The sequence below is a fragment of the Mustela nigripes genome, chromosome 1, assembly GCF_022355385.1.
Source record: "Mustela nigripes isolate SB6536 chromosome 1, MUSNIG.SB6536, whole genome shotgun sequence".
Lineage (NCBI taxonomy): Eukaryota > Metazoa > Chordata > Mammalia > Carnivora > Mustelidae > Mustela > Mustela nigripes.
In genome coordinates, this window is record NC_081557.1 from 263,773,905 (window position 1) to 263,798,735 (window position 24,831).

The window sequence follows — 24,831 nt, forward strand, 5'->3', positions numbered from 1 at the left end:
CTGTGACACAGCATTAGGCTACTGTTGTCCTTCTGATGATTCATCAGAAGAATCATCTGCTTCCAGAGCATGGTTGACCGTGGGTAACTGAAACCACGGAGAGGGACACCGTGCATCAGGGGGAACTACTGGATTAATCTGGGCCAGACAACCACTGCAGAGGCCCAGCTCCCTACACACCAGGATGTGCATCAGCATCCTTGGCTCTACTCAACAGACACCTGTAGCACTCCCCCCAGTTCTACCAACCAAACAAGTCCCTAGACGGTGCCAAATGTGCCCTGGCGACGAAACACCACCCCCACACCTGCTGAGAGATGCCCTCCGGCCATCAAAACAAAATTGTTGAAAGGACAGTAAATTAAAACAGAATGCTAAAAAGTGTCCAAAAAAACCAAATGAAGGCAGAAAAGAGGAAACAACATATTGTCAGAATACATGAAGCAAAAACTGACAGAATTGAAAGAAAAAGACAAATCCACAACTGTAGCTGGAGACTCCCAATTCTCTCAAAATAGAACTAGTAAAAAGAAAAATCAACAAAAACAAAGACCTTGAACAATCTACCAACCAGATCTCACTAACAGAAAACTCCAGCCAAGAACATCATTATCTACATTCTTTTCAAAGGGATGTGGGTTAAAAACCTTAAAACAACTGAAATCATACAAAGTTCTCTGACCATAAAAGAACTAGGCTAGAAATCAACAAAAGTAAAAGGAAAATCTCCAAACGTGGAAATGAAACAATCTATTAGCCAAAAAAACTAAGATAGCACTCTCAAGTGAAATTAGGAAATAATTTTAATGTATCAGAGATGAAAATATAACATCAGATTCTGTGGAATTTAAAGCAGTGCTGAGAAGGAAATTATTAGCATTAAATGCTTTACTAGGAAAAAGGTCTCAAATTAATAACCTAAACTGCTACTTAAAGGAACCAGAAAAAGAGAAAAATAAACCCAAAGCAAGCAGATGAAAATAGTTAAAAAGAGAAATGAATTAATAAGCAGAATACTAGAGAAAAATTAATGAGACCAAATACTTGGTTCTCTGATGAGATCAACAAAATTGACAAACCTCTACTAAGACGAAAAACCAGAGGTAACAACTTCTTTGGGCTTTCTTTGAAGAACTGTGGTCATACCAATTTATAGTACCGTGGCAACTCATTTTAAAAATGATGATGATAAACCCAATGTGTCCAGCCCAAAGATAATGAAGGCTCTGGAAATCATGTCACATGAAAAGCCATGTTTAAATTTATAGCCAGAGAAGAGAATAAAAAAAGGAAGAAATGATCACAACGTTCAAATATGTATAAGGCTATCACAGGAAGCACAGTGATTACCTACCAATCAGTGCCAGAGAGAACGGGTGTAAATTATACCAAAGCAGACACTGGGTCAATGTAAATGAGAGAACTTTTTTTTTTAAGATTTTATTTGACACAGAGAAAGAGAGATCACAAGTAGGCAGAGGAGCAAGCAGAGGAAGAGGGGGAAGCAGACTCCCCGCTGAGCAGAGAGCCTGACGCAGGGTTCGATCCCAGGACCGAGACCATGACCTGAGCCGAAGGCAGAGGCTGAACCTGCTGCGCCCCCAGGCGCCCCCACGAGAGAACCTCTATCAGAGCCCGCTGACTGTGAAAAGCGCTGCTTTGTAAAGCGGTGCACTTTTCACTCCCGTCTCAATGAGTATGTTATCAGGAATTCCACATAAGAGAGTTGGAGGTAACCGCTAAGTACCTCTAAGTATTTGATTATAAAATCTACTTAGTAAGATATTAGCTAGATTTCAGCACTCAATGATTCAAGTGCTTCATTAATCTCCAATTCTCTGCCAACCAAAAGAATCACGACTGGGAGGAGAGGCCAGATGGCAGAGGAGCAGGAGACCCTGTTTCAGCGGGTTCCCCGAACGGAGCTAGGTACCTAACCAGCGCGCTCGGAACGCCGTGACATCAGCCTGACGTGCAGAGCTCACACTTCCGGATCTCTGCAGGCCAGAGGACGACGGGCGGAGAGCGACAGAGGAGCCGGAGTGTGCAGACCGCTACGGGAGGGTGCACAGGAGGGGAACCGCCGGAGAAGTGAGCCACTGGTAAGACCCCAGTGCGGAAATGCCTGCGCTTGGGGACCAGCAATAACTTGGGAGACTGGCGGCCGCAAGTGGGAAGGGCCTGATCACAGCGCTCAAACAGAACGCCAGGGATTTCAGGGACAACTGTTGAGACGGGGCAGCCGCACGCACAGACCGAAGCCCATGGTCAAAGGACGGCCGCAGCCGCGTCTGCTCGCACCCGAACGAGCGGCCCGGGCTCCAGTCAGTGGTCCCTGCGGCTGGCGGCTGCCGCGACCACCAGAGCCACCTCCCCTGCCTCCACCTTCGCCCGGGCTGCGCGCACCTGGCATGGGCTAGAGTCAGCGGTCCTGGGAACTGGCAGGCCCCAAGACCAGGCTCACCGGGACCAGTACGGCTCGTGGTTTTGGTGGCATGGGAGTAGAGACAAGGGGGTTCTCGGGCGGCCGCTGAGACGGGGGCTGGGGGTGTGCGCCGCCTGTGGGAGGCTGCGGTGTTGAAAGGAGTTTGCAGAGAGAAGCAAACTGTGGCTTCTCTCTGAGGCGGAGGTCTGGGTGCGGACCGTTTTTACTTTGCTCTCACCCTCTGAAAAGGCAGAAGAACTGCCAGAGAACAAAAACCCCCAGAGAGCAAAAGCCCGAATCCCACGGAGCCCGGCCCCTTCCTGGGCAGGGCCACTCCACCCAAGCAGGACTGATTGAAAAACACACCAGGCGTTGCTCCTGGCCTAGAGACAGAGAAGACACCTCCAAGATCAACGAGGATAGAAAGACCTCCAGACATGTGATCGTGAAATTCGTGAATCTTAAATTTAGAGAAACTGTCTTAAGGGAAGCTGGGGGAAGAGATTCTTTATGTACAGAGGAGGGAGCATCAGAATAACATCAGACGTGTCCACAGAGACCTGGCAAGTCAGAAAGGGCTGGCAAGACATACTCAGGACACTACATGAGAAGAACATGCAGCCTAGAATACTTTATCTGGCAAGGCTGACGTTCAGGATGGATGCAGAGACAAAGAGCTTCCAAGACCAGCAAAGACTAAAAGATTATGTGACCACCAAGCCGGCACTACCAGAAATACTAAGGCGGGGGGCGTCTATAAAAGAAGAAAGACCCCAAGAGTGATATAGAACAGAAATTTACAGAGACAATCATAGAAACAAGATCCTCACAGGCAACAGGATGACAATAAAACATACCTTTCAATAATCACTCCCAACATGAATGGCTTAAATGGGCCCATAAAATGGCACCGGTTGTGGATAATGAAACAGGACCCATCCATATGCTGTCTACAAGAGAAGCATTCTGAATCTAAGCATACATCCAGACTAAAGTGAAGGGGTGGAGAAGCATCTTTCATGCCAGCGGGCCTGAAAAGAAGGCTGGGGTAGTGATTCTCGTATCAGACAAATTAGATTTTAAGCTAAAGACTGTAATCAGAGATAGAGAAGGACACCACATCATTCTTAAAGGGTCTATCCACCAAGATCTAACAACTGTAAATATTTATGCCCCAACATGGGAGTAGCCAATTACATAAACCAACTGTTAAGTAAAAAGACATACTGATAAGAAGGCATTAAATGTAGGGGATCTTAACACACCACTCTCAGCAACAGAAAGACCATCGAAGCAGAAAAGCAACAAAGAAACAAGAGCTTTGAAGGACACACTGGATCAGATGGACCTCATATATATACAGAACATTCCACCCTAAAACAATAGAATACTCATTTTTCTCGAGCACACATGGAACTTTCTCCAGAATAGACCACATACTGAGATTATTCCCTGCATATTCTCAGACCACAATGCTTTGAAACTGGAACTCAATCTCAAGAAAAAGTCTGCAAGAAATTCACAAACTTAGAAGCTAAAGACCATCCTGCTCAAGAATGTTAGGATTAACCAGGAAATCAAAGAAGAACTTAAACAATGCATGGAAACCAATGGGAATGAGGACACATGGGTCCAAAACCTATGGGATGTAGCAAAGGCTGTCCTAAGGGGGAAATACAGAGCCAGCCAAGCCTCACTCAAAAAAAAGAAAAAAGAAAAATCCCGAATACACAAACTCTCTTTACACCTTAAAGAACTACAGAATCAACAATAAATTAAGCCTACCCCATGCATAAGAAGGAAAATAATTAAGATTAAAGCAGAGATCAATGAATTAGAAACCAGAGATATAGTAGAACACATCAACAAAACTAGAAGCTAGTTTTTTGAAAGAATAAGATCGATAAACCACGGGCCAGACTAATCCAAAAGAAGAAAGAAAGGACCCAAACTAATAAAATTATGAATGAAAGGGGAGAGATCATGACTAACACCAAGGAAATAGAAACAATCATCAGCAATTATTATCAATAGTTATATGGTAATAAGTTAAGCAACCTAGAAGAAATGGATACATTCCTGGAAACCTATAAACTTCCAAAACTGAAACAGAAGAAATTGACAACCTAAATAGACCAATAACTAGTAATGAGACAGAAGCAGTGATCAAAAACCTCCCAAAAAACAAGAGCCCAGGACCTGATGGATTCCCTGGGGAATTCTATCAAACATTCAAAGAAGAGAGAATGCCTATTCTCCTGAAGCGGTTTCAAAAAATAGAAACAGAAGGAAAACTTCCAGACTCTTTCTATGAAGCCAGCATTACCTTGTTCCCCAGACCAGACAAAGACCCCATCGAAAAGGAGAATTTCAGACAATATCCCTGATGAATATGGATGCCAAGATTCTCAACAAGATGCTAGCTAATAGGATCCAACAGTACATTAAAAAGATTATCCATCATGACCAGGTGGGATTTATCCCTGGGATGCAAGGTTAGTTGAACAGTCGCAAATCAATCAAGATGACAGAACAAATCACTAAGAGAAGAGAGAAGAACCACGTGGTCCTCTCAATTGATGCAGAAAAGCATCTGACAAAGTACAGCATGTTTTCCCGATTAAAACGCTTTAGCGTCTAGGGACAGAGGGAACTTTCTTCAACTTCACCAAATCCATCTATGAAAAACCGACAGTGAATGTCATTATCAATGGAGAAAAGCTGACAGTCTTCCCACTGAGATCAGGAACACGACAAGGATGCCCACTCTCGCCACTCTTGTTCAACATAGTACTGAAGTCCTAGCAACAGCAATCAGACAACAAAAAGAAATAAAAGGTATGTCAAACTCTCTCTCTTTGCAGATGACATGACACTCTATATGGAAAACCCGTAAGTCTCCACCCCCAAATTACTAGGACTCACACAGCAATTCAGTAATGTGGCAGGATATAAAAATCAAGGCACAGAAATCAGCTGCTTATACACTAACAATGAAACTGTAGAAAGGGAAATTAGAGAATTGATTCTGGTTACAACAGCACCAAAAACCTAACTGAAGAGGTAAAGGATCTATACTCGAGGAACTGCAGAACATTCATGAAAGAAACTAAGAAGACAAAAAGAGATGGGGAAACAGTCCATGCTCATGGGAGAATAAACATTGTTAAATGTCTGCGCTGCCCAGAGCCACCTATACTTTCAACGCCATCCCAATCCAAATACCATCGGCATTTTTCAAAGTGCTGGAACGAATAATCCTAAATTTGTATGGAAGCAGAAAATACCCTGAATAGCCAAGGAAATGTTGAAAAACAAAAAGTTAGGACCATCACCTTGCCTGATTTCAACCTTTATTACAAAGCTATGATCACCAAGACAGCATGGTACTGGCACAAAAACAGACACACAGACCAGTGGAACCGAGTAGAGTCCAGATATGGACCCGCAACTCTATGGTCAAATAATCTTTGACAAAGCAGGTAAAAATAGCCAGTGGAAAAAAGTCTCTTCAATAACTGATGCGGGGAAAACTATGTGTAGAAGAATGAAACTCGACTATTCTCTTACACCACACACAAAGATAAACTCAAAATGGATGAAAGACCTCAATATTAGATAGGAATCCATCAAAATCCTAGAGGGGAACATAGGCAGTAACCTCTTTGACATCGGCCACAGCAACTTTTTGCAAAAACACCATCTCCAAAGACAAAGGAAACAAAAGCGAAAATGAACTTTTGGGACTTCATCAAGAAAAAAGCTTCTGCACAGCAAAGGAAACAGTCAACAAAACAAAGAGGAGGGGCTCCTGGGTGGCTCAGTGGGTTAAGCCTCTGCCTTCAGCTCAGGTCATGATTCCAGGGTCCTGGGATCGAGCCCCACATCGGGCTCTCCACTCCACGGGGAGCCTGCTTCCTCCTCTCTCTCTCTCTGCCTACTTGTGATTTCTGCCTGTCAAATAAATAAATAAAATCTTTAAAAAACAAACAAACGAACAAAAAAACAAAGAGGAAACCCACGGAATGGGAGAAGATATTCACAAATGACATTACAAAGGGCTGATATACAAGATCTATAAAGAACTTCTCAAACTTAACACCCAAAAAACAGATAATCAAGTCAAAAAATGGGCAGAAGACATGAACAGACACTTCTCCAATGAAGACATACAGATAGCTTGCAAACACATGAAAAAATGTTCTTCGTCATTAGCCATCAGGGAAATACAATTTACACCAGTTAGAATGGCAAAAATTAACAAGGCAAGAAACAATAAATGTTGGAGAGGATGTGGAGAAAGGGGAACCCTCTTACTTTGTTGGTGGGAATCAAGTTGGTGCAGCCACTCTGGAAAGCAGTGTAGAGTGTCCACAAAAAATTAAATATAGAACTACTCTATGACCCGGCAATTGCACTACTGGATATTTACCCCAAATATACAGATGTAGTGAAAAGAAGGGCTATATGAACCCCAATGTTCATAGCAGCAATGTCCACAATCACCAAACTGTGGAAAGCCAAGACGCCCTTCAACAGACGAATAGATAAAGAAGATATGGTCTATATATACAATGGAATATTACTCAGCAGTCAGGATGAATACTCAACTTTTGCATCAACACAGATGGGACTGGAGGAGATTATGCTGAATGAAGTAAGTCAAGCAGAGAGAGTCAATTATCATATGGTTTCACTTGTGGAACATAAGGAATAACATGGAAGACATCAGAAGGAAAGGAAAAGTGAGGGAGGGAAATCGGAGGGGGAGACGAACCACAAGGGAGAGTGGACTCCCGGAAACAAACTGAGGGTTTTAGAGGGGAGGGGGGTGGGGGATGGGTGAGTCTGGTGGCGGATATTAAGGAGGGCACGTATTGCATCAAGCACTGGGTGTTATGCGTAAACAATGAATCTTGAACACTGTATCAAAAACTAATGATGTACGGTATGGTGACTAACACAATTTTTAAAAAAAAGGATCACAACTTTAGCCTTTGCTTTGGTAAGACCTTATAAATAAAAGTGTTTAATTAAGAAAATATGCAAGAGGCTGCTGGGAAGATGGCAGAGCAGAGTAGGAGGACCCAGGGCTCACCTCTTGCTGTGTGGCTGCCTAGAGAACACCCACATCGGCACAAATAACCCAGAAAGCAACCTGAAAACTGGCAGGACAGACTCCACAGCCCAACCCAGACAAAAGGCCAGGCGAGGAGACCCACTGCACGGTGCCACAAGCCTGGCAGTGTGCACGCAGCCCAGACAAGGGCCGGCATCACTCCAGAGCGAGTCCTGCTCCAGGGAGAGGGGAAGATGACCACAAGCCAGTCCGGCTAGGAGTCCAGTAGTGGGCTAGGGCAGGCAGCTGGTCTGACTGCAGGCCCCAGCCACCAACAAAAGCTTCTCAGGGGACAACACAGGAAAAGTGCCTACAGTTTGGTGCTACTTCGTCTCTGGCAAACACCTGCTCTGACTCAACTCGAGCCCAAGGCAACCCTGGACTGGCCCACTAACACCACAGGCACCAGGCTCTGCCCACAACAGGCAGAAAGCCAGTGCAGGCTGTACCGAAGGCAAACACAGCTCGCCACGTTAGGACACCCCCGTAACAAAACACTTAGGAGACACCCTTGATGCACCATTTTCTGGTGGGGACACTGCAGTGCAGGACCTTTTCATAAAGTCACTACCTTCAAGTGCAGGAGACATAGCTGAACTTCCTAACACAGAGACAGACACAATAATAGACAAAATGAGTAGACAGAGGAATATGTCCTAAATCAAAGAGTAGAACAAAATCAAAGCAAGAGACTTAAACGAAATGTAGATAAGTAATCTGATAGCGAGTTTAAAGTAATGCTCATAAAGACACGTGCTAAAATTGAGAAAAGAGTGCACGACCTCCATGAGACTCTCCACCAAGAGATGAGACATAAAAAAGAACCAATTACTGATAATGAACTCACTAGATGAAATTAAAAACAGACAACCTGGAATAAACAGCAAACAAGAGGAAGCAGAAGAACACATCAGCCACCTGGGAGACAGAGTAATGAAAAGTAATCAGGCTGAGCAGATGAGAGGGGCAAAAAACACCCAGAATGGAACAGACCCAGGGGACTCAGCAACACTCTCAAGCATGACAGTTGCATGACAGAGATCCCGGAAGGAGAAGAGCAAGAAAAGGGGACAGATTTGTCTGAAGGAATAAGAGCTGAAAAAATCCTCAGTCTAGGGAAGGAAAGAGAAATCCAGATCCAGGAGGCACAGAGAGCCCCCCGACAAAACCAACACAAAGAGGTCTGCACCCAGACACAAAGTAAATAAGATGGCCAAAAGTAGTGATAAAGAGAGAATTTTTAAAGCAGCAAGAGAAAGGAAAGCAGTTACATACAAGGGAAACCCCATATGGCTATGAGTGGGTTTTTCAGCAAAAACTTTGCAGGCCTTAAGAGAGCAGCATGATAAATTCCAAGTGTTAAAAGGAAAAAATCTAGAGCCAAGAACACTCTATCCAGCAAGGCTTTCATTCAGAATAGAAAGAGAGACAGAGTTTCCCAGAAAAAGTTAATGGCAAACCAGTCACGTCACCATCACACACGGATGCCATTGGTCTGTGAGCCCCAAATCCATAGTCCAGCTGCCCTCCAGCCTAAGTCAGCATGCACAGCCTGCCACGTGCTCAATGCCAAGTTAACATGCCTTTACCTCAGACTGCCAGGGACTCAAACTGATACTGTTCTCCTCAAATTCCAGCCCCTGTGCTCAAGTCTGTGCACAAAAGTGGGCAAAATTATAACAACAGAATGAAGCACCCCAAATAGTGACACTAACTCTGTTGAATATATAAGGGTTATAAAAGGAGTGTCATACGCTAAGAATATCTTGAACAAGCACATCAAAGGACAATACATACAGCATGATTCTGGTTAGTGAAAGAAACAAACCCAGGAAAAATAAAGTAAGATGAAAACAGAGAGGGAGAAAAACCATAAGAGACTCTTAACTACATGGAACAAACTGTTCCTGGAGGGGTGGTGCATGGGGGGATGGGGTAACTGGGTGATGAGCATTAAGGAGGGCACGTGATGTTACATGTAACTGATGAATCGCTGAACTCTACCTCTGAAATTAATAATATACTATACGTTAACTAATTGAATTTAAATTTAAAAAGTACCCCCCCACCCCAAAATAATAATAATATGCATTCCCCGGCTGCAAAAGGATTATAACAGCCTAATAGCAATGATAAGCCAACAATTCTAAATTCTTTGTTAAAATATACAAAATCAGATTTACATGATTTTGGAGGCTCTCTACTAAGCAGCTGCACAAAACTGTAATTGTTAATTTTACAGCATACTCTGTATTATTTAACTCTAAAACATAATAGTAATCCACACAGTAAAAAGTGTCTATAATCTTTTTTACTATTGCCAGAGGCAGAGAATGAAGCTAAATGCTTACATCTAATCTGGTCTGATGCTGCTTAGTCATCTGGTCTTGAACCTTCAGTCTTCGAAGAAGTTCTTTGAAACCCACCATGGGTACAGGAATTAACCTGAAGAAATCCAAGTGGTCAATTATCAGATCTTAAGCCTTTTACTATTATTACAAAGTACCAGAAATTAGGGTTTTTGTAATAACATTCATGTAATTTCACAATAAATTTCTAGGGTTCAAAGACAGATCAATGACTATGAAATCAACAATGTTAAATCACAGATTTTTTTCAACCTTCTTACTTTACAAATAAAGAAATAAAGTTCAGTCAAAATTTATACTTTTAAAGGCAAAATTAGGGGAATGATACTCAGATTCAAGGTTTTCACCATACTGTATAGCCTTGTCAGTCAACAAGTAGGCTCCCAGCCCAACGTGGGACTTAAACTTACAATCCCGAAACCACGAGTTCCACGCTCTACCGACTGAACCAGCCAGGCGTCAACATTCCCCAGCAAGTATCAGTCTGTCCGTGGGAAGACGACAAGGGCGTACTCACTTTTCTGAATCCGGGTTGTCCACCTTCGCTTGTTCCCAGATAATAGGATCGACACCTACAAAAAGGGGAAATCGTTTTTCTGAAAGAAACTATTCTCTGTTTTTATAGTATTTGTATGGGAAAGGCCTTCCTAAAATGAGATTTTAAAAAATCCAGAAGCTATAATGAAAAATGACTATTCAGTATGACAATTACAAAAATGAAAATTTTTGTTAGGATAAGCTTTGAAAAACATTGTAGACTGAAAGGAAGTATCTACAACCTATAGGATAATAGATTAACCTTCAAAAAACAGAAAAAGCGCCTATAAATCAGAAGGAAAACAAAAATATCTAATAGAAAATGGGCAAAGGACATGAAATGTTAATTCACAAAAGATAGAACCACAGCTAATATAGAACCATATTTAAAGATGCTCAAATGATTAGAAATCAGGAAATGCTAATGAAAGTAAGTGATTTTTGCAATCAGAATGGCAAAATTAAAAAAGTGATAATCTCATTGCTGGCAAAAATAGATCAAAATGAGAAAATATTTAAAAAGAAAAATACGAGAAAAAGAACATGTTTCTTTCACAGTGTGTATACGACTTTCTTTGGAGAGCAACCTGGCAGTAACTAACAATACATAAAATATACATAATCTTGACTCAAATTTCATTACCAGAGAGCTATTATATTTACAAGGCTGTTTAACTGTTGCATAGTTTATAATGATGAAAAAGTGGAAATGACATAGAAGTGAAGTGAAATAAGGTACATCTGTGGTATTCCATGTAGATTTTTAAAAAGAATATTTACCAGTGTGTACTGGTATGCGACGGGAAGGGCCACGATATACTACAACTGAAAAGGCAAGTCGCAGTAGATGTACAGTGCAGAATCCTTTTTTGTTTTAAAGGACTTACATGTACATATGCTGTATTAAAATCACAGGTAAAGGACTAATAAATTATTAGCAGTAGCTATTTCTGTGGACAGGAGATTAACTGGATCTGTAATACAGTCAACCTAGTTATGCCGTCTACAGCATCTTTTTTGGTGAGAACACTTATTTAGGTTCTACTTGAATTCTCAGCCCAAGTTAGAAGAAAATAAAAATATTAAAAGTAAATTACCTTGGGGTAAATGGATTATGGATTATTTCTCTTTAGTTTGTCATTTCCCAACATTTCTAACAAGCATATTAACTATAAAATACAAAAGCTAAATGAATTAATACAATGAAAACATTTAAAACTTTGTCCCGAATTAGAAGACATGATAGACACTGGTTTTATTAATAACCAACTAATACCTCCCAAAATAGGGGAAGCATTTTTATCTCTAAATCTTTCATTTTCTCAAATCTGTGACTACAAACGTACCAGCAGGAGGATTCTGTAAGAGTTGTTTGATTTGCGCAGGAGAAAGTTCAGTTCTAGTCATAGAAAGGGTTACTCCAAGTTGCTGCAACTGTGTTTTTATATTCGTTTGTTCAAAATGGGCGTATAGTGTTGTAGCTGGAACTCTTCTAGAAGTACCATTTGGAGAACGCTCAACAACATAGATGACGACTTCTGTCCTGGGAGACAAACAACCAAGTCATAAAACAGCACAAAACTCACAGCTACAACTCAGTATCAATGTAGCATGCGATTTTCGAAAGGTACTAGCAGAATTCAGAAATCGTTTTAGAAGAGAAAATATTTTCTTAAATCTTGGAAAATAAGGAATCCTTACTTAATGTTATGTTCACTTGTACATCAACTTAAATGATAGTTAAAATGAGACATATGATACTTATAAAAGGTTTGCTTCACTGCAAAGTCCTATGTAAATGTTACTATCTTTTCCAGAATTGAGAAGTACTTTGGAGATTCTGTTGAAGTTACCTGATCTCAGTTATTATAGTTCACTAATTCTTCTAGGGGCACCTGGGTGGCCCAGTGGGTTAAGCCTCTGCTTTAAGCTCAGGTCATGATCTCAGGGTCCTGGGATCGAGCCCTGCATCGAGCTCTCTGCTCAGGGGGGGAGCCTGAGTCCCCCCCTCTCTCCCTGCCTCTCTGCCTACTTGTGATCTCTGTCAAATAAATAAATAAAATCTTAAAAAAAAAAAATTCTTCTAACCCAACATATCCCAAAGTAAATGTTTTTACCACTAAGTATGAAAATTATACAGAAGACATAAGAAGTAAATGAGTCATATTTCTCCATGAATGAGTATGCACAGTTATCAATTAAAACTTCTAATAACATCTTTGTGGCCTTTGATTTGCACACACAGCCATGATTAACATTTCTTCCTGTTTCTAAACGAAAAACCTAAGTAATCATTAGTATCCGGTAAGTTAAGAACTCCCAAGATTAAGGGGCACCTGGGTGGCTCAGTTGGTTTAAATGTCCAACTCTTGATTTCAGTTCAGGTCATGATCTCAGGGTTGTGAGATCACTTGGCCTCTGCACTGGGTGTAGAGCCTACAAGGTTCTCCCACCCCCTTGCCCTGCTCCTCCCACCTCTGACAGACAGATAGATACATAAATATATATAAAATAAAAGTAACTCCGGGGGCACCTGGGTGGCTCAGTTGGTTAAGCGGCAGCCTTCGGCTCAGGTCATGGTCCTTGGGATCGAGCCCAAGGCTCTGGGACCATGCTCAGCAGAGAGGCTGTTCAGCAGAGTCTGCTTCTCCCTCTTCCTCTGCCTGCTGCTCTGTCTACTTGTGGTCTCTCTCTATCTAATAAGTAAATAAAATCTTAAAAAAAAAAAAAAAAAGTAACTCCCAAGATTAAGCAAAAAAGCTTTTAAACAAATGTTGTTATAAATACTGAATAATAACTAGCTGAGTAATAATATTCTGCTCAAAGATTTAATTTGTGCTTTATCAGCAAAAACGCTGTTGGCTCCCTCTCTTTGGACCAAGGGGCACAGAAATAAGTAGTACATTTAATGTATACTTACTGATCATCTGGCAATGTTTTAATACCCTCTACATTTACAGTAAGGGTCTGGTTTCCTCCCAAAACTTTATGCAATGATTCTACCAACTGCTGTTGTTGGCTTCGAATATCTGTTTCTTTTTTGTTGAAAACTAAAACCACCAGCCCATCTTCATCTTTATTATTGGGCATACAACTATATCCTACTGCCTGTAGAATGACAAAACAAACAATATCAAAACTATGTACAGATTTTACATCAGATGTTTAATATTAATACGTTAAGTATCTGCTAAAACAGGGAAAATGGTTTAATGGCTGCTAATGAAGGAAATAATTATTCTTGCCACCACTCTGTGCCCTAGGTCATCACACAAGGATAAAGAGAAACTATTTTACCCAAGAATAATATAAACTTAGAGTGAAACTAGAATTTCCTCTTCAACAGAGTAACCAAATAGCCTTCCCTTCTAAAAAAGTTTGATAGTCATTACTGTTGGGTGTTTCTGAACTCTGATGAAACAATTCTGCATGTCATTATAAAAATGACCACAAAAGTCATGGACCGAGGCCTAATTTATTTTACTATATTGACTTATGGAATCCTAAGCTAAGTTTTAGATAGAGCGAAGATATGATTACTATAGTTTTTTCTAAATATAACTACTTTTAAAGTAGAATAACACCATCAAACGTATAACACTATAAAGAATATCTACATCGTTTTATGGGTTCATGTCATATAAAACTATATAAAGCATGTTACTTTTTAACATATAAAATATGATAAATTATACCTAAGGAATTACTCTTTTAGATAGAAGCCTTTTCTTTTGTCACCACTTATAATGCGACTTTTTAAAAAGATTTATTTGTGTGGGAGGAGTAAGGAGAGTGCGACAGACTCTCCAGCAGACTGCCCGCTGAGTGAAGAGCCCTCTGCAGGGCTGGATCCCATGACTCTAAGACCATGACCTGAGCCAAAATCAAGAGGCAGATACTTAACTAACTGAGCTACCCAGGAGTCCCATAATCCAACTTCTAAAAAAAGAATTTAAATTCACTCTAGACTAGTTCTCATTTTACCATATGTATGTTATATATCAACTTAAAAAAAGTTATATCCAATCTATGTCCACTATATAGCTCTTAGTCATTACACAAAAGTATTAAAATTCCAATTATATACACTTAAAAATTCCTTTTGTTAGAGTGATAACATGTTTTAGTAAGAGAAGCTGGTCACTTTCTGTCGTTCAACCACGTTGAGAAGGGTCTGGCCCTCAGGCTCGCAGCCCCACACACAGGCTTACATACGTACTGATTACAGACACAGGCAATAAAAAGTAGTTTGGTTTTGTTTTCTTTTTGTGCCACTGAAAAGTGGCTGGGGTGCCTATGTGGCTCAGTTGAATAACGGCCTGACTCTTGGTTTTGGCTCAGGTCAGGATCTTAGGGTTGTGGGATCAAGCCCCAAATCAGGCTTCACAGTCCTTTGAATCTGCTTGGGATTCTCTTGAAGAATTCAAGATTAAGATTCTCTTGAGAATCTGCTTGGGATTCTCTCCATCTGCCCCTTACGCCGCACACGTGCACGTTCTCTACGAAAACCTGTAAACACGTCTTTCAAAAAAAGTGGCTGGAGTACAAACTGGATTGCAATATATTATTTATGAAAAATATGCCATCGAGTTGACCTAAATACTCTCACTGGCTAACCAAACAATCTCTGAGAAGTCGAATTCAAAGGAGAAGGTTGTTGGGTAGGCATGGAATCAGGAAGAAAAAGATTATACTGTTTTAATGGCTTTAGCATCCAGCTATAATAGTGACAACAGAATGATACCTGCCAAATAGAACATACAACCTGTCTAGCCAGTACTCTGCTGGCCAGAGTACACATTCCGGGAAAGTGTTAGATGATTCTCACTAAATTCTAGTTTTGGGTCCCTACTTCACAGATGCCAAGTAGACCACCCTGCTTCTAACGTGTTTTCCTCAATTTTAAATTACATTCTGATCATCCCTTTCCCTTCATTCATACTCTGGTCACCTTCAATCACATGTATGTAAGAAAGCACTTCACCTTAATAACTTCTGCATCCTTAAAACACAAGTGTAATTGTACCATATTCAAAAAGTACTAAAGACAAAGCAACTGTTTTCTTCATATTATTTTAATCCAAATATCACATTCTCTCTTACACACACTCTTCAAGGGAGGATCAAAAGAAATACTAATACCTTAAATCGGCAAAAGGGATTTTCTTGTGTGAACTCCACTGGTGGAATGTTATTGTTGAAATATCCTTTTCCTGTTCCCCAAAAGGCCTGTAGTTGATTCCATTTTGCTAAAATAGCATCCCTCTCATCTCCTAATAGCGTTGGAGCAGAAAGAGCACTTGCAGTATTTATCAGTTGGTTGGACTGTGTAGGAGCTTGTGTGGGTTGACTGAAGAGACCACCTAATGCTAGAAATGTACCCCATAATTAGTATTTCAAAAAAAAAATAATCAATCAATTCAGACCCTAGGTATAGTAGGCAGAATAATGTCCCTTCCCCCCAATGTCCTCATCCTAAACCCTGGAACCTGTAAATATGTTACTTTACACAGCAGAAGAAACTCTGTAAATATGATGAAATTAGGATATTGAGTTCAGACTACCCTGGATTAGCACTTAGTGGGCTCAACACGATCATAAAGGTCCTGAACAGGGAAGAAGGAGGTCAGAGTGAAACATGAGGATGAAGGAAGGGGCTACAAGCCAGGAAATGCAAAGAGAGACTAAAAGCTGGGTAAGGCCAGGGAACGGATTCTCCCTTAAAGCCTCAAGAAGCAACAGCCCTGCCAACATCTTGATGTCAACCCAGGGAAACCCATTTCTGAATTTCTGATCTCCAGAACTGTAAGATAATAAATCTGTACTGTCTTAATACATACACTAAGTCTGTGATACTTGGTTATGACAACATTAGGAAACTAATATACTAGGACAACCCTTAGAGTCACTATCTTCTCAACACAAGCACTTCCACTACCGGTATGTCAGCTGGGTTCATATCAGACCCACATCAAAAAATGCACATACGGATATGATATGGCGAAGTAAAGTGTGTGAAGCCGCAGAATGGGTTTTTAAGCCTTTATTGCTATTATACGTGTAAAATAAATACAAACTGGAGGGCCTGAAATAAGCAAAAAGAATCATTATACCAGTGTTTCATCAGTACCAACGTGATCACTTCTCCTTACATGTAGTAAAAAGAACAACAAATGAACTCATCATCAGGATTCTAAGCTAAAAGCTTTAGCAGGCTGCGAAGCTTTGGGCAAGTCATTTAACTTCTCTGTGCTACAATTTCTCCAATAGAAAGGATAAACTTGTTAGATCAGATCAGATTCTCCAAAGCAGGAGGCAAGTAACCCCAGTACAAGACCTTACAGCTGTCCAGCAACAGCTGGGTCACTAAATGGACTAATGCACATGACCAACAGTTATCTTTTCATGATCTGATAATACACTTTAAAAGTCTCAGTTTGGTGCCAGTCTGCCTTTAATGACTCGCACCTGCTTATTTCACATTTTACCAAAGGAAAGAACAGGGCTCAGAGCTTGAGGCAAAAGTATTAGCTAGAATCTGCTAACACTATGACATTTTCTCTGTACTTGATTTCAGTTTTCCTGTCTTTATAACAAATGATACTGGTTTTCCATTTATAGCAGGAGTACAAATCTTCCTTTTAAAATAAATATGTAAAATTAAAAAGTAAAGTGACTTAAAGTTCTTAGTAATACAAATGGTACAGAGAGAACAGAAAAACCACGAATACCAAAATGCTCTGAGTTAAGGGCCGCTGTATGAGCCGCTATTTAAGTATTCTTCCAGGTCGACAGGTTCTAAGTACCACAGGGTCACTGGAGCTGCTACAGGGCTAGAGAGGGTCTCTTGTTACCCTCCAGAGAGATGATATTAATTTCCAAATGGGCACATGTAAAAATTGTAAAGAATTGGACTAGAAGCCAGAAGACTTGAATCCTGGTTATTATAAGCTCTATAAGCTATTTACTGTAGGGGCACCTGGGTGGCTCAGTGGGTTAAGCCTCTGCCTTCAGCTTAGGTCATGATCCCAGGGTCCTCGAATCAAGCCCCACAGGAAGCCTGCTTCCCCCCCCCTCTGCCTGCCTCTCTGCCTACTTGTGATTTCTCTCTCTGTCAAATAAATAAATAAAATCTTAAAAAAAAAAAATACTTCAGCAATCAAAAAAAAGGGGGACGAAGAGAGGAGATGATTAAGTGTGGCAAATTCTGACTTTTGCTGAATCTATTCAGTAGAATCGGGGTCATTTTACTCTTATTTTTGTGTTAAATTTCTCATTTAAGTAAAGAACAGTAAGTATTCATTGGATCTGAGAGGACTAATGATCTTAACTATGTGAATACAGAAAACAGAATCCGGATCAGTGCGAGCTGAGAGGTAAGAGAAGACAACAGACAGAGAGCTCCCTTTTCCTAGTTCATGTTTATGAAGAGAGGAGCAACTGAAATGTGACTGTGAGATTAAGGTTGTTTTGTTTTGTGGCCACTGTTTTAAGAAAAAAAGAGACTTCAGGTTGTTTAAATATGGGTAAGAAGGATCCTTGGGGAAAGAAGCTGAAGACCGTGTTGGGGAGAAGAGTGTTGCCAGAAGAAGAATCCCCAGTCCGAGTGTCCCTGGGAAGAATGAGATCCACAGCACAAGGAAGGGTTAAAGGAGGAGTATGGAGGGAGGCAGATGAGCAGATCTGGCAGGGGGAGACTGAGGAACTGTAGTGCAATAAGGGATTTTATCTTCTCTTTGAAGTGGAGGTCAAGGCCATCTGCTGAGAGAAAGAACAGAGCAATCTGAGATCTGAGAAGAATAAAGGTCTGTTACAGAAGGTGGGAGAATAGATTAAATAAACTTCCAAGGATTGCCAGACAATGCTGAGGCTCCAACTTGGGATTTTTTTAAACCCTCAGGCACAGGATACAATGACAAGAAGTTTAGGGTATTGGCAACCAGTGACTAGTTAGCTAATTAGGGAGGACAGTGAAGATAAGAAGGAGCTGATGGAAGAACAGAAAATGGCCTAAATGGTCTAATGGTCTAACGGTCTAAATGAAAATGTCACCAGTTAAAGACCTAATGAGGTCTAGGAACAGCTGTATTTGAAGTATTTAAAAAGGCAGGCTAAAAAAACAATAGATTATGGGATGCTCACATTAGTGATTTTGAAATTAGAACATTTTCAGATGTTGCCAAGGCCCAGGGTAATAACTGTTTAAGAGAAACGGAAGACGTCTTTGGAATAACAGGTAGATGGCAGGGCTGTGTGAATATACAGCCATGTGATGTTTAAGTAACCCAGACAGAGAGAAGCTGAAAAGAAACGGAGGACTAACAGCCAGCTGCCAAAGTTTTCAATGGATAAGAGGTACCGTCCAGAAGTCAGCAGCTAACTGAGATTAGACATCGCACAGAAGGTACAGCCAGAGAACGTGCATCTCATACAAGCAGGGGTTTTAAGAATAACGCAACAGCTCCATCGTCTTTGCAGATTAAACTCGAAACTCCTTACAGCAGCAGCTCCCAAACTCATCATGCTGTGCCATGCAAGGATGCGTCTGTCAGTTCTCCCCCCACTTGGAATCCCCTTTCTGACTCTATCCAACTAATTCTTTCAAGATTCAACTCTTCCGTATTCCACAGCACCTTCTAGGGACGCATTTTAGTGCTTTCACATTATATATGCATTTTGTATAAGTGGATGTTTATTATTCTAATTAGATATTCGTTATTGTCTCCTTGTAGGCTATAAGCAGGAACTGTGGCTTTCAACCTGAGATAGCTAATCCCTGACATACAATATATAGGCAGAAGTGGCTGCTACAAAATTTAATAAGTGGCTGCTACATATTCTGCAAACGAATAAAACCAAATTCAAAGTCCCATTTTTCCTAATTAAAGTGTAATTATAATAACTGAGAGTTGGGGAGACTTTCAAGAAACAAAGAAAAAAATTCACTTTCCCCTTCTCCTAAAGTACTCAGATTTCCAACAAATTTTGTATTTTTTCAGGATAACAGAAAAAAGAACTGAGACTACTATTCTATTTTCTTTGTCCTACTGGCTAGATAGTTCTTGAAATTCATCTTTTTTTTTTTTTTTTTAAGATTTTATTTATTTTATTTGACAGAGAGAGAGATCACAAGTAGGCAGAGAGTCAGGCAGAGACAGAGGGGGAAGCAGGCTCCCTGCTGAGCAGAGAGCCCGATGCGGGGCTCGATCCCAGGACACTGGGATCATGACCCGAGCCAAAGGCAGCGGCTTAATCCACTGAGCCACCCAGGCGCCCCGAAATTCATCTTTAATAAACTAATAATCTTCAATAATTGAGTAGGATGAATTTTAGCCAATCAATCAAGTTACCTAAGAACAATGAAATGAAAGTGATTTAAGAGGTAGTAGACTGGACTAGTGAAAACAGCATCACACAGGAAGTCAAAGAACTTGAATTTATGTTTCTATCCTGCATCTTGGGAGGTCTACGGAAGAGTCACAATCTCTGTTTTCTCTCTTCACCTATGAAATGGAGATAACAAGAGTACTATTTCGCAGGATTCTTGTGAGAATTACATGAATTACTCCATAAAGATAGGCCTGGAACATGTGCCGTGCCAGCTGGGAAATAAGCTATCAAAGACTAATTCTAAGCTTGTACCAAAGGACTTGAGGCCAACCTGAAGAGGCTTGTATCTCAGGCCAAAGATGGAACAATTTAAGTATCAGTAACTGCAACAGATTAAAAAATACCAAAAAGTTGAAATACTTAAGTTCCTAATATTAAGTAAAAATTAACTGGCCTCCTTCGGAGAATCACAGGGAACCAACTCTTTATTTTTGAAAACTAATTATAAATATGGAAAGAATCAACCAAATAGTAAATTTAAAAATATTAAAAAGTATTGCAATACGCGGAAAAGAAGTCACGAGGTCCGAGTACCACTTTGCAACCCCTGAGAAACTGATGGATCTAAGTAATCATCGCCAACGGCTGCTGCCAGCGCAGCCGAAAACAGACACAACCGACCTTACATATACCTCCTGATAAAGGATGCGGTACACCTGCAGTCTTGCAACCCCACAAAAACTGAACTATCCACATAAGTAAGTGCCTAGATCCAGCCCAACTCACAAGAAACACAGAAGACAACAAAATATGTTAAACTACACCGCAGGAATGCAATACAGTTAAGTCCTGACTTGAAAAATCCTACAGGAGAAGAGCTGCATTTCTGTAACAAACTGGAAAAACAAAACAGGAGGGCTAACGGGAGCTTCCAGAGGTTTAAGACACAGAAAACTAAACAATAACGCTTACAGACTTAATGACCAAACTGTACAGTAAAGAACAGGTGACCACGACATGACAGACAGGACTACAGTTCCTCTGACAGGGAGGGGGCTGCACGGGCAAGGCGGGGGGCTGCTCAAGTGGCTGGCGAGAGGCCGCCTGCTGACACAGGCAGTGGTTACAAGGGTGCTCACCTTATACACAACTCATTAAGCTGTACTTCTGTGCAGTTCTCTTTTTTGGGTTACTTTTAGCAACAACATAAACGGAATGCTATTACACACAGAGACTTCACAATACCAACCATGCCAGTCTGTCTTGGCAACTGCTATCATCACATATAAACATGAGAAGTTGCTTTCGGAGTCTTGTGGAACATAATACTGATCAATCTTCACAAAAAGATATCTGTTAAAGTGTTCTCAAGAGTGCGCTCAATGCTGGCTATATGTTACAGTTTTGTATTTGAAGAGAGATGAAGGCCTCTCATACTTACTGGTCTGCTGTGGCTGCTGCTGTGTATTAAATCCTCCAAATCCCAGTCCAGTTCCCAAACCAGTACCTAAGCCAGTACTACTTCCAGTTGTTGTGCCAAAACCAGTACCAAAGCCAAAACCTTTGTTCTGAGTACCACCAAAGAGTCCTTTGAAGAAAAAATTTAAATTGTATAAATTAAAAAAAAAAATCTGATCTCTAGCTCATTTACATCTACAAATGCCTTCAGATATCCTCTTACCAGTAGTGCCTGTGTTAGCTGGAGCCGAAAAGCTGAATGCAGAGCCTGCTGTTGTAGTTGTTGTCCCAAATCCTCCAAACCCACCTAATTTAAAAAGGATAAATGAAACAGAGAGGAAAAATCTTTTGCATACGTAATTTTTTCCAAATCATTTTACATCATTGCCACGTAAAAAGAAAATATTCTGATCTAATTTTCCCTTTTTCTACTTTCAACTTCAATTTTTTAAAAACGATACTACTAATCAAGTCAGTATGTTGCAAAAAATAAGTAAATATTTCAAATAGAAATATCACAATGCAATACATAACCTTCAACAAAAGGGCTGATTAACAGTTACAGCTGAGAAAACAAGTTAGGCCTATTCCCATGCTTAACAAACTCGAAAATAACTATGCATGTACTTTCAGGGCAGGTGTTGCAATTTCAAATGCCTACAAGATTTAGGCTAAGAATATTAATGAGTGAAAAAGACTGGGTGTTTACTGACTGGTAGAACTGTTCCATGTGAACAATTTTTTAAAGTGGCAGCAGTTTCCAAATTCCAGCAGATTACTGCTGTGGGAGAATGGTAGTTTAGTAGTCTTGTATATTCCTATTTTTCCCAAGAGAAACACAAGATCTAGATTTTCTATGTGAAATGTATAAGAATTTTAAACCCTAATTTAGTTTTCTGGCAAGAAAGTCAAATATTTTTTTAAAAAGTGTGTCAAACAGATCATACTGGCAGACTGTGGCGCCAGTTTGCAACTTTGGCTTAGGTGAATTTACTCACATGCTCTCTTAGCTTATGTTTCCATTTAGTCTTCATGAAAACTTAGGAACTTCCCAAAGGAAACATACTCAGCTCCCTACAAGAACATGTTTCTTGAAGGAAGAGATAAGGGGAAAAAAAATCCGCAAGTGGAAGGCAGTGGGAAGGAAAGAGCAGAACTAGCCCAGCTCTCTGCCCCAGACCGGCAGCTGACAGATACACAAATTTCATTTTTAGGTTAAGTTTAGAAATGAAACTCATCTTAGCCATATGTATCTTGACATATGAATGGGATGGAATACAAACAATCTAATATTGTTTTGTTTTGTTTTTTCTTATTGTCAGTTTTTACCTAATTACCAATATGGTGCCAAAAAATCTTAAGAAAAAGGCTTGAACCATTAGTGTGGAGTTATGCCACAGGTTTTTGCAATTCTAACTTTTAATCTCATATATCTCTAGTATAAGAGACAGATTCATATTATATAAAACGTATAAAGAGGAAAAAAATCCCAATCCTCTGACATTCATATAATTTTGATTTGGAAAATTACTTTAAAATACAGTGTATATTGTAGCCATAACCTAATACTCTATTTTCTTGTAGGTTTTATTGCAGTCTTGGGAACAGTAAACATTTTGATTTTAAAAATATCACCTAGAAGTACAGAACAGTGTTCTCAAGCTTTTTCATTATTCCTCCCTTCTACAGAAAAACTATACTATATTCTGAATTGGCTACACAATATTAGTATCTTATCATGGTTCCTAATACCAAAAATTTTTATTAGTAATAGTGGATCTGCAAAGACACAAAATAAACAAGAACTTCTATCATCCCTTTGCTGAAGGCTCAGTTAATGAACATCTATAAAAGTGGCTAAAATACAGTTACATTATCACAACTCAAAATTAACAATGATAACTCAAAGTGAACATGAAATCAAGCAAATACTGTAAGTTTATTTATTGTTGCTGAATTACAAACTGGGTGGCTTTGTTTGGAAACACAAATTTCAAAATAATGTTGTTTCACCCAGTGCCAATTTTAAGCAAACAGGGAAAAAATAAACATACCAATGACAGTGATACATGATCACTTTAAATATACCTTAACAATAATGGACAGTTTTATCCTTGGAATCCAAGGTTTCAAGTATTCTTCAGAACGTTTCAAATCAGATGCCAAGGTGATATTCGCACTGCAGTAACAAACACTGCACCAACCCCCAAATAAATCTTAGGGAATACTGTTTACAAAATGCATATAATTGGCATGGGCATAAGTGGCGAGATGTAAGAGAATACGGACAATAAATTCATATACGAGCAGCAGAGGAACAAAACTTTTCCATAGGATACTGTATATAAAGTACACTGACGTATTTTAAATTTATATACACATATATACCCATTATAGTTTGTGTTTTGCAAATTTCGAGTGAGCTTCAATCCATACCGATACTAAAATCGTCATTATTATTTTTTTCATGCAAAGAGGTCTCGCCTACCTACTAGAACTCAACGCCCCGTGACAATAAATTAAATTGCTCTGCTCATTCCTCAAAAAGTCCCGTGAAAACTGGGGGCTCTCTCCACCCTTGGGTACCTTACAGGAAGGGACCCCCATCTGCGGGGTGACTGGAGGACACGCACTCCGGCGGTCGCACACCGTAGAGCAGCCGGACGGGGGCTGCTGTTCGTATAAGACTCGTTTCTCTCGGGAAACACACGGACAAGCAAATGAAATTCCAATGACAGATGCAAGAAACATGGAAAGAAGTGACTGCAGGAGTCCAAGAATCCCAGAGCAGCGGCCTGACTGCCGGGCTTCTGTTTGGGAAGAGACCCCAACAATTTGGAAAACGGCTTCTGCTCAGGACCGCGCGTTCCGAACCCGCACCCCCCGGAAGGTACGTTCTCTTCCACGAGGGGAAGTTAACGGGAACACCGTCCCTCGGGGCGCTTCCCCAGCCCGCATCTTCTAGGACGGGCGAAGCTGGGCGCCAGGGCTGCGGCTCCGGCCCCGGCGCGCGCACCTCCCCCGCCGCCAGGCCGGCCGCGCTCCGGCCCGCATTCTTGGACTCCGGCGCCCGCCGCCCGCCGCGCGGACGACCCCCGCATCTACCTGCGCTCGCCAGGCTGTTACCGAAACTGAACGGCGTCGCCGAGGTCGTCGGAACGCCGAAGTTCCCAATGTTAAAGTTCACTGCGGGGTTAGCGGTTAGTCCGAAACCCCCAAAATTAAACCCACTGGCGGTGGAGTTGGCGGTCTCAAGCCCGCCGAACGCTGACGGCGCGGCGGAGCCACCACAGAGACGCGGAGCGGGAGGGAGAAGCCGAGAGGAGAGAAGGGAGAGAAAGCGAGACCAGGGTTAGCGGCGTCGGCAGGCGCCCCGGGGCGAGGCCAACCCGGCCCGGGCCCCAGGCGGGCGAGGAAGGCGCAGGCGGGGACCGAGCGCGAGCGCGAGCGCGACGCCCCGCCGCGGGGACCCCAGCGCCGCCCCGAGGACCCGCGCCGCACGCAGCGCGCGGCCCCCGGCCCGCAGCTCCCCGCGCCCGGCAGCGGGGACCGAGCGGGGTCCGAGCCGGGCCGAGCGGGGTCCGTGCCGGGGC

The 24,831-nt window shown here is 41.3% G+C and overlaps 1 protein-coding gene across 2 annotated transcripts in view; it reads right to left on the bottom strand.

The window, feature by feature from the left end:
- NUP54 (nucleoporin 54) overlaps positions 1–24,831 on the bottom strand; it is a 35,902-nt gene that overhangs the window by 10,258 nt on the left and 813 nt on the right. The window contains exons 2-9 of one of the 2 annotated variants that reach the window (XM_059385366.1): positions 24,344–24,505; positions 21,462–21,545; positions 21,222–21,368; positions 15,593–15,819; positions 13,371–13,558; positions 11,797–11,993; positions 10,431–10,485; positions 9,896–9,989 (exon numbers count right to left, since the gene is read on the bottom strand). In XM_059385366.1, the coding sequence (XP_059241349.1) occupies positions 9,896–9,989; positions 10,431–10,485; positions 11,797–11,993; positions 13,371–13,558; positions 15,593–15,819; positions 21,222–21,368; positions 21,462–21,545; positions 24,344–24,505 (1,154 nt within the window). The remainder of the gene's footprint in view (positions 1–9,895; positions 9,990–10,430; positions 10,486–11,796; positions 11,994–13,370; positions 13,559–15,592; positions 15,820–21,221; positions 21,369–21,461; positions 21,546–24,343; positions 24,506–24,831) is intronic. The other variant, XM_059385371.1, reaches the window with a different exon arrangement.